Consider the following 10,518-nt stretch of genomic DNA (forward strand, 5'->3'; position numbering starts at 1 on the left):
TAACGGGTTTTCCCTCAGCTGGAAGGAAAAAGCGGTACTGGAAGTACTAATACCTCAGTCACTGTGAGGTATTAGTACTTTATACCTGAGTATTTCTACTTTCTGCTACTTCATCCTTCCTGCTCTACATTTATCTGATAACTTTAGTTCAAATTAGAAGTATATAAGGTAGTCAACGTCAGCTACCCAGCGGTATATAAAGTACTTCAAATTAGAAGTATATAAGGTAGTTAACGTCAGCTACCCAGCGGTATATAAAGTACTTCAAATTAGAAGTATATAAGGTAGTTAACGTCAGCTACCCAGCGGTATATAAAGTACTTCAAATTAGAAGTACATAAGGTACCCAGCAGTATGGAAAATACTAAAGTACTAATATCAGACACATTCATACATTAGTTCATTAGTTAACTGACCAAACACTTTCAAACTGATTCACACACAGTTTTTAAAATACACAGATAAAATATTCTGTTTAATCATTTAAATCATCACGTGGTTCCTGAAACAGAGACAACTGACATGTTGGTCTGTGAGTCTGTGGTACATACAGAGAGATGCCCTAACAGATGTTTCCAGATGTGTTTCACCTCAAACATTAGGAAAATATTCTGCAAAAATCTGCGTCTCTGTTCGTGAGCGGAAGTAACAAGATTAAACAGGAAGTGTGAGTTTTCCCTACAAAATAACAGCGTAAAACGATCTACCCGAATAGAAATATTGGCAAACTGGATGCAGGACGGTTAGAAACCACAACAGACTCTGGTGTAAAACACGTGTCTGAGGATAACTGGTAGTTTTCGGTTGAACATTTGATCCTTAAATCTCCTTCCTGTAACGCACAACAAACGCTGACACTTATTTTGAAACCGGAAGTGGCTCGTTTCTCATTCAGCCAAGGGGGCACGTGGATAATGGAGTTCAGCTCAACATCAGGTAAATTAACCTTATTAATTATTGTTATTGATTATTATTAAGGCCCTGCGACAGACTGGTGACCTGTCCAGGGTGTACCCCCTGCCTTCCACCCGAGAGAGAGCTGGGATAGGCTCCAGCAGATCCCCGTGACCCTGAGCCAGGAAAAGCGGGTATAGAAGATGGATGGATGGATGGATGGATTATTATTAATATAAAAACCTTTATTTTGTCTCAAACTCGTGTCAGCTGACTCGTATTCCCGGGCTTTTCGATACACTTCCTGCTGAACGTTTCGCCAAACTGAATTAGAAATCTGCTGTTTTGTAAAGTCTTCGCTATTTTAAAAACCGTATTTGTAATAAAACTCATAAACTAAAGTGTGTGCGGCTCCTGACATTCTCATCGTTAGTTCGGCAAAGGAATGATCGACAGATACAGACATTATTTCCAAACAACGTGAACTTTTTGCCTCGTTTGCTTACGAATATACGCCATAATCCTCCGGTTAAAATACAAACAAGTTTATTATAAAAATAAATATGGAAACTGGAAGATGTAACATCATAAAAGAACCGGACACATCGCTGGTAAAGACCGAGTCCAGGATGATAGTCGAGCCTTACCTTCTGTTTACATCTGCTAAAAATGTTATTTTTTTTGTATGGAGTTTGGTTTGCAAGTGCAAACCAAAAGAAACAGTTCAGTAACAGTGATGGGTCCACACTGACAGAAGCTCCTCCGGACTTTGGAGATTAACCACAGAGAAGCCTGCACTGACCCTGGGTGTTCCAGGATTATTGATATAGATGATGGGAAATAGATAAAGTGAATTATTGTTGAAAATGTAAACACGAAGGAGAGTTAAAGTTCTGTTTAAACAACAAACCTCCACTTATTAACCAGAAAACACTAATGAATTTAATCAAACTGGCCTGTATTTTCATTTCCAACCTTATGAACCAGCATCAGGTCTAAAGCTTCTTCCTGTTGTCGTCACAGAAACAAAGATGAAGAAGATGATGAAGGGGAGGCAGCAGCGGGATCCGGTGAAGAAGGCGAGGACAGCGAGCAGCAGCGACGAAGACGACTCTGACGTGGAGAAGAACTTCGCTCTGCTCACTGAGAGAGGAAGAGGAGGAGCCAGTGAGGAGGAAGAGCAGGACCACAGAGCAGAGGAAGAGGACGATTTGAGTGAGGAAGAGGAGGAAGGATCAGATGATGGTGAGGAGGATGAGGAAGGAACCGGTGATAGTGAGGAAGAATCAGACGATGATGAGGAAGAGGAGGAAGCATCTGGTGATAGTGAGGTGGACTCTGACGACGGTGAAGACAAGGAAGAGGATGATGATGGTGAGGAAGAGTCTGATGACGGTGAAGAAGAGGAAGATGATGATGATGATGATGCTGGTGGTAGCAGTGAGATCCAGACAAGAGAAGACATTAAGAAAGGTGAGTGTGTGATGTCCTCTGGTGCTTCTGCCTGTAACACCAGTTTTTAGCAGCTCAGGGGTTCAGTGGCTCCGGACTGTGTTGGAACCAGTGTCCAAATCCAGGGTTCATCCTGTTCAATGTCAGATTAGATTTACCTGATGTTCAGTAGCAGGTTTCCATAATGAGACGTTCCACCCTGTGTGTCTCCAGAACTGTCCACCATGTCCTTTGAGGACGTCATGAAGCTGCAGAGCAAAGTGGGAACCAAAGTTTACAACGAAGTCGCCTACGGCAGCAACATGAAGCAGGAGAGCAGCAGGAAGAGACGACTGAACAAGAACAGGTGGAGAGTGTCTGCTGCTTTTTCACTTTTTCTCCTCTGCCTCAGTGCTGACTGTGTGTGTTTGTGATCTCAGGCCCATGGAGATCTCAGCCAAGAAACCGGCACCGTTCCTGCGTCAGGTCGTCCCCATCAGGAAACCAGTGAGTGACGGAAGCTGGTCCTGAGTCTGAAGCTTCTCAGTGGTTTGAGTCACTTCATGATTCTGTTTTTCTGTACTTCAGATATCGAGAGATCCGCGGTTTGATGACCTGTCTGGAGAATACAAACCAGAGATTTTTGAGAAGACGTATAAATTCATCAGCGACATCAAACACAGAGAGAAAGAGGTGAAAGACCAGGCTGACGTCTGAGTTGGCTGCTCTGCAGAATCTCTTCCTCTACCAGTTCAAACTCTCCTGTGAAGTCCTGTAGAAAAGAACATGCTGTTTCTTTGCAGGTGGTCCAGAAGAAGCTCAAGAGGACGAAGTACAACAAGAAGAAGATGGAGAAGCTGCAGGTCCTCCTGAAGAGGATGGTGAGTCTGCGCTCAGATAAAATCTGGTTTCATCCATATCTCTAGGAATCTGAATATGTGGCTGAAAACATCAGTTGTCCAATCAGAGGCCTCTGCAGAAACAACCAATCACCAATCTCAACTGAGGGAGGTTCCAGAGAAACCTCAGGTCTGACTGAGGCATCAGGACGTTCAGTTCTGGAAGGTGGATGCAGCTTTAGAGCTCGTCCATCATCTGAGTGAAATGAGTCAGAACCTGAAGAGAAACAACAGGCTCAGTTTGTGCTCAGTGTTTTTGTAGATAATGTTTTCAGATGTTTTCCTGTATTTCCTCCCGGTGAAACACATTTCTACACTTCCTGCAGGTTTTTCGGAGTAAAAGTGGATGAACGTTGTGTGATGCTGAGAGCAGACACAGGGGGAGCTCCTCACTAAAGCCTCAGGGGAAATAACCAGTTTTAAATGTGTGACTTTGTGCAGGAGAACCAGGAGCGAGCGAGGACGAGCCGAGAGCAGCAGAGAGAGAGAGAGCTGCAGTTCAAGAGGCAGCAGAGAGAGCGAGCCAATCAGGGCGCTCGACCTTTCTTCCTCAAGAAGTGTAAGAAGACCTTTATTCTGAAAGTCTGGGTTCAGTTGGTTCGTCTGGGGGCCGACCTCAGGCTGCTGAGGGGGCTGAGACACAAACTGACACTTCAGCTGCAGCACATTACTGCCTGTTGACTGGCTGTTGACTGGCTGTTGACTGGCTGTTGATCGACTGTTGACCGGCCGTTGACCGACAGTTGACCGGCTGTTGACTGACTGTTAAACTGGCTGTTGACTGGCTGTTGACTGGCAGTTGACCGACTGTTGACCGGCTGTTGACTAACTGTTAAACTGACTGTTGACTGGCTGTTGACTGACTGTTAAACTGGCTGTTGACCGACTGTTGACCGGCCGTTGACCGACCGTTGACTTGACTGTTGACCGGCTGTTGACCGACAGTTGACCGGCTGTTGACCGACAGTTGACCGGCTGTTGACTGACTGTTGACTGGCTGTTGACTGGCAGTTGACCGACTGTTGACTGACAGTTGACCGGCTGTTCTTAAATGTCTTGACTCACTGAGTGTTGAAATTACAGACAGTGGGATTATTAACAATGAAACTGAATCAAATCAGTGACACATCTCAAAAATATTCCGTCTGATTTGGTTCAGCTGTGCTGTTTTCTTTTGCAGCGGAGAAGAAGAAGCTGCAGCTCGCTGAAAAATACCAGGAGCTGAAGAAGAGCGGCAAACTGGAGAACTTCCTGAGTAAGAAGAGGAAGAGGAACGCCGTGAAGGACCGCAGGAAGCTGCCCAGGCGGCCGCAGAACAAGAAGGCCGTGTGAGACGTTCAATGACCAAACACGTGAAGATCAACCTGCTGTGAGCTGGATGGTGATTTATAAAACTGTGGGTCCTTTAATGCATCAGCTGAAGGTCTGAAGCGTCTCAGCCTGAGCTGCTGCAGTTGAGTCAGGAACATTTAGTCAAGCTGTTTTTTGTTTCCAAGAACAAACTGTCTTTTTACTGTCAGAGTTGAATCTATTGGAAACGTCTTTGGTGCATTCACAGACGCTGTGACATCCGAGTGTTGATGGGAACTGCTGAAATGTGTCAGAAACAGGAAGTAGAAAATAACATGGAGGCTGTAAAGAGAAAAACTGTGTCCATGAACACACCACTTTCCAAAAAGTCTGGGACCTTCAGAATCACATGAACATAATGTGACTCTTAGGAAACGATACAGACTAAATGTTCTGTCCATTTTTATAGAAGGGCAGTGAAGGCAACATCTGCTCAGAACTCCACCTGGTTTGTGGCTCATGTGGTTGTTTTTAAAATAAACTTGTACATGTTGCATCACGTGTTGGTGTGTGTCAGAAGAGAGGGGGGGGGGCTGAGCTCAGTGCATGATGGGAAGTCCTCAGGCAGTCTAGACCTATAGCAGCACAACTATAACTATATAACCAGCCCTGACTAGACCTTAAACAGTCTCCAGTTAAACAGCTGTTGTCATCCAGACTGACCAGACTGTAAATCCACCGTGTTGGTCTGTTTCCTGTCTGTGCTGAAGAGCCATCCCTGCTCTGTTACTCTTCCTCAGGTTTCTTCCCTTTTGCCCCATCAAAGGGTTTTTGGGGAGTTTTCCTTAATCCCAGTCCAGGGTCTAAGCACAGACTGGTCTGTCCAGACTGTAAATCCACCTAAAGTAAATGTGTGGTTGGTGATTTTGGGCTGTGGGAATAAAATGTGACTCTGTGAACCTGCTGAGTCTGATTTAAGCCTTCACTGTGCCTGGAGCTCCTCACAGCCTTTGGGACCCAGCAGGACACGTCATCACCCTGTTGGTGGGTCGACCCGTTAGAATAAAGTGAACAAACGTGGCTGCTGAAGAAACCCACTCGGCCGCAGTGCAAAGAGGAAGCAGGTTGGTTTAACATCAGCAGGATGAAGCAGACTTCTCTTCAGTGGTCGCTCTGTGAGTAAAATCTACTGTTTTCTTCACCAGATGAACCAGTTCTCAGCATTTTGTGCTTGGAGTCGTGTTCATTTTCACAGGAAGGTGCATCAAAGCTCAAAACGTATGAATGTTGTCAAACTGCACCAGGTTTTAGTCCCCAGGTGTTTTCTCAGCTAAAGCCGAGTCGTGTGTTGAACCTCCTCAGACCTGAACTTTGCTTTGGTGGGACTTTGGACTTTCCCACATTAGTAGAAACTGATGGGTAGAAAAACTGAGCATCGTCACTGAACAGGAAGTAGTTCTTGGAACAAATGGAGGCGTTAATTGATGTAACACAATAAAATCAGCAGTGAAAAGAAAAGAGTTTATTTTGACGCTGTGTAAAAACTAAAGCCAAACTGTGATGTCCCCATATGAGGACTCAGGGTCTCAGGGGTTAAAGTGGGTCAACCTCACAAATCTAAACAGATGCTAGTGTGCTACTTCTTTGTGCTTGTTGCTATGTTGCCCAAAATACAGACTGAGTTTCACTTCCCCTCAGGGCTGACCACCACGCTCTGCTGCAGCACCGCTCCAGGTTGGTGAAGCTCACACAGCAGACGTGTAGCCTGAAAGCTTCATGCAGACTTCAGCTGTCTGTGCTGGAGACTTGGGAGGGTCAGGCTGCAGCTGCACTCAGGACACAGCCACAGCTTTGACACAGGCTCCTGCTTTCTAATCCATGAAGCAGGAAGGTTTGATGGTTCAGTCTGTGTTTAGAAACAGGCTTAGTGTTTCTGTTATTTTGTCCACCTCACTGGAATCACACAGGGTGGACTAAATAACAGAAACACCTCCCTGGTTTTGCCGAATCCCTACGACAGAGGTGAGAGTGCACAGAGCAGCAGTGATAGGATTGACAGGAAACACACCAGGCTGAAGAAACTGAATCGTCCTTTAAATGTGTCACATCCTGTAGTTTGTTCAAATACACTTTATTCCTCCAGCTCGTCTGACTCTGAGTCCCAGCAGCTCCCAGTTTTTTAAAGACGACTTTGTGTCTCTGAGCTGTGAGGAGGACGACAGCTCTGCTGGATGGACCCTGAGGAGGAACACAACCAGACGACAGAGGACTCAGTGTGATGACTGGGGAACATCAGCTGGTTCTTCCTGTAACATCAGCTACATCGTCCCATCAGACAGTGGAGTTTACTGGTGTGAGTCCAGAGAGGGAGCAACCAGTCAGAGCATCAACATCACTGTCAGTGGTAAGATGAGCCTGTGGAGTTGGTATTGATGAAGCTGTGTGGAAATGGATGAAATACTGTAGTTTGTCTCTGTGTTGAGGTGGAGCAGTGATCCTGCAGAGTCCTGTCCTCCCTGTGATGGAGGGAGAAAACATCACCCTGATCTGTAGAACCCAGACATCCTCCGACCTCCAAGCTGATTTCTATAAACACGGCTCCCTCATCATCGATCGGCCTACGGGTCACGTGACCATCCTCCATGTTTCCAAGGCCGATGAAGGCGTCTACAGGTGTAACATCAGGGGCCATGGAGAGTCTCCACCCAGCTGGATCTCTGTCACAGGTCAGCAGCTTCACTTTGACTGACTCTGATTTCAGCCACATGTTCACCTGACCAGGTGGGCTTCTGTCTGCAGGAACACCTACATCCGCAACCACTCATGAAGCCCCACCCACTCACTCAGCCCCGCCCACCTCTGGAGTACCACTCTTTGCATTCATGCTGGTCTACCACCTGGTGGTGGTCTGTCTGTACTTCATCTCCACTGTGCTCATGGTGTCTTTATATCGACACAGACCCACAGGTAACACTGACTCATCCACTGACCTGACAGTCACTAATCAATAATCAATAATCAATACCAGTTGTCTCTGACTCTTCTTGTGTTCACAGTCGATAAATTCTCCATTTTCTTTCTCACCTGCTCTGACTGCAGGAAATCACCTGTCTGTCTCCATGGGGACGAGCCCGCCCACCCACGCTGAGCAGGGATTGGACGGTGACTATGATGAGGTCACCACAGAGCATGAGTTCTGATTGGCTCTCTGGTCAGAGCCTGTTTGAGCCTCAGGGTGTTTCTCTGTTGTTAAACAGCTGGAATAAAGAGCAGAGGAGCAGCTTCCAGCTGTGACTCCACATCTGTTTCTGCTTTTTGTCTGTGTTTCCTACCTGAGTCTGTGTGACGTTCTTGACTTATGGACTGGACCCGCTGAGCCTTTGCTGAGACTGGTCCAGAGGTGAAGCAGGATGTGGTCTCTCTGGCCTCTGTCTGTCTGGGCCCGGTGCCAGTCCGGCTCGGCTCATGTGGTCTCTGACGGTTCCTCCTGTAGCTTCACCTTTTTAAAGTCCCTGGCAGCCATAAAAGTCTTTCCACTCTCAGCCTACAGTATTTCATGTTGTCAAAGTGTTTTAGTGCTGATTCATGGAACAATCAGCCTGTTCAATCATCAGATTGTGACCAATCAGTGTGAACGTTCAGTCACTAATCAAAATGACAAGATCAGATAAGACAAAACAGCCAATATTCACATTAGAGATTCCAACAAATACTGACATGAAGCTCCTGTGGTTTCCATCAGAACCAGAACCAGAATTGCTGTCAGGTTTGGAAGAACCAGATTCAAGGTCCCTTATTTCACTCAAACCAAAGTAAAACAACAAAACAACCAGCAGGGGGCAACATCAGTCCACACTGGTCTCTGGACTGTCTCTGATCTCTACATGTTCTCACTGAGATGTACCAGAACATCAGACCAAAGGAACCACAGCTGGACAGACTCAGTTCCACATTTGGTTCTTCAGGTCATTATGTTTCAAGAGCCAAGTGTCAGTTTTGACCTGAGCAGGTTAAAGTGTCACACATCGTCTTTAAGACAAGAGTCAAACTTCACCTTTAAAGACTTTTGTGAAGAGACAACAGAAACGTTTTTATTAAACCAGGTCTGTGTTTCAACACAGTGACACAGTGTTTAACTAAAACAAGGCCCTGGTGAAAAGGCCATCGTGTCTGGAGGAGTCTGCAAACTCACAACAGACTCCAGAACCTTGTGTCTTTGACTTTCAGCAGCTTTAAACTGAGGAGGAGAAAACTGTGACTGTCCTGCATGAGACTGACCTGCAGAGACAGAGTCTGCAGGACCAGCTGCTTCCTGCTGCACTAAACACAAAGGGATGAAAAGACGGTGGAGGAAGAATCTGTGTCTCTGACAGTGTCAGTCCACTGAGCTCGGCCGTGCTCAGTTTCATCTGCACGATGTGGTGCATGAGGCTCCTGCTGCCTCCACACACCCTGGATACTAGAAACCAGGTCCAGTTATCAGCCGTTGGTGCTTCCAGCCAGTCTCATGGTCTCTATCAGCAAATACAGGATGTGACAATCTAATGAGAGTGACACATCATGTTTTCTGTTGGCGGCCTGACCCCACCTGTGTCCTCACACACAGGAAGAGCTGAACCACCTCTTCTGCAGATGTGTTCCAGCTGTTTCTCTGCAGCGTAACGCAGAGTGTTGCATTGTGGGACACAGCGGTGGCTGTGGATTTGAAATGACAGTGGAGTGGAGACTCTTGTCAGAGACAATCTTTGACTGAAGAGATCCTGAATATGAATCAAACGTCAGTGTTGGAGTCTGTCACAGTGAGAGCTTTTATTTTGAAAAGATTCTGCAGTAAATAAATGTGTATTTGTTTTAACCTGATGAACCTGCTGCTTGTTTCCTTGATTGATTCATTAACTCTAATTGATTTTTACATCCACCTTCTCTCTGTCGTTTCTTTTCCTCAGGTGTGATCAGAAAACAAATCCACTGGTTTGTCCTCCCATTTGAGCAGCAGTGGCAGAAACAAAACTAATGAGAGCAGCAGAAATGAGGACTCAGGCTGGTTCGGTCTGTGGTTTCTTTCCCTGCAAAGTTTCTCAGCTCTGTGGTCTTTTTTATTTGCAAACAGACCATGTGCACCAGGCCTCTGTCTCTCCGTCAGACCCGGTGTCGCTAAAACTCAGTTGTGGTGAAGAATCAGAAGCTAAATGCTTTTCTCCAGGCTGACAGGATCCTGTTTTCTGTCTGACAGGTGGCCTTCATCGGCCCGAGTCCCCCCAGGTCCACAATAGAGGACAAGGCGGGGGCCATAATACAGGGTCTTATATTCATGAGCTAATACCACCCATTCAACTGCCCCACCCCCATCACCCCCATCACCCCCAGCTTCTGTGTGTGTGTGTGTGTGTGTGTGTGTGTGTGTGTGTGCGTGTGCGTGTGTGTGTGTGTGTGTGTGTGTGTGAACAGCAGCAGTGTCAGTTCCTCGTATAATTAATTTAACATAATTTTATTATAGATTTTTATTTCTATTAAAACAAATGAAGGATATTACAGGTTCGTTCCCCCCTGGACACACAGAGGTGACAGTGCGACACCACTGCTCCACCGTTTCACTCATCCAATCAACACAATTAAAGTTGAGTGTCTGGACTGGAGAAGTGACCTGTCTGACCTTCTTCCACACCTGGGCAACACTGCTGGCCTGACTGGTGGATTGTGGGAAATGCAGTGCAGAAACAGTGGTGAGTGCTGGGAATCTGTTTGAGCTCCATGTGTTTTTGTTTCCACACTTTTCTCACTGAAGTGTCTTTAACAGCTTGTGCATGTCGTGTCGCAGCAGGAGCGAGACACTAAACCGAGGGTTCGTCTGTTTCTGTCAGTTTTATAGACGTGAACAATTACAGCTACGAGACACATTCAATAAAACAATTATAGCTTTAATACGCTGTGCTGAAGTCTTTTCCCAGGGCTCACTGTGTGTGTGTGTGTGTGTGTGTGTGTCTGTGTGTGTGTGTGTGTGTGC

At 46.2% G+C, this 10,518-nt stretch overlaps 2 protein-coding genes across 2 annotated transcripts; both read left to right on the plus strand.

The window, feature by feature from the left end:
• Positions 1-792: 792 nt before the first annotated feature.
• On the plus strand, positions 793-5,068 carry rrp36 (ribosomal RNA processing 36). The gene is made up of 8 exons (XM_026323956.1): positions 793-936; positions 1,918-2,367; positions 2,560-2,692; positions 2,766-2,832; positions 2,914-3,018; positions 3,129-3,206; positions 3,666-3,783; positions 4,405-5,068. Exons 1-8 carry the CDS (start codon positions 915-917, stop codon positions 4,554-4,556), a joined length of 1,125 nt encoding a protein of 374 aa, XP_026179741.1. The 5' UTR covers positions 793-914; the 3' UTR covers positions 4,557-5,068.
• Positions 5,069-5,177: 109 nt separating this feature from the next.
• LOC113140187 (low affinity immunoglobulin gamma Fc region receptor III-like) lies at positions 5,178-7,828 on the plus strand. Its single transcript, XM_026323958.1, has 6 exons — positions 5,178-5,689; positions 6,213-6,248; positions 6,658-6,918; positions 6,998-7,240; positions 7,314-7,481; positions 7,614-7,828. Exons 1-6 carry the CDS (start codon positions 5,659-5,661, stop codon positions 7,712-7,714), a joined length of 840 nt encoding a protein of 279 aa, XP_026179743.1. The 5' UTR covers positions 5,178-5,658; the 3' UTR covers positions 7,715-7,828.
• The last annotated feature ends 2,690 nt before the right edge of the window (positions 7,829-10,518 follow it).

The sequence above is a fragment of the Mastacembelus armatus genome, unplaced genomic scaffold, assembly GCF_900324485.2.
Source record: "Mastacembelus armatus unplaced genomic scaffold, fMasArm1.2, whole genome shotgun sequence".
NCBI lineage: Eukaryota > Metazoa > Chordata > Actinopteri > Synbranchiformes > Mastacembelidae > Mastacembelus > Mastacembelus armatus.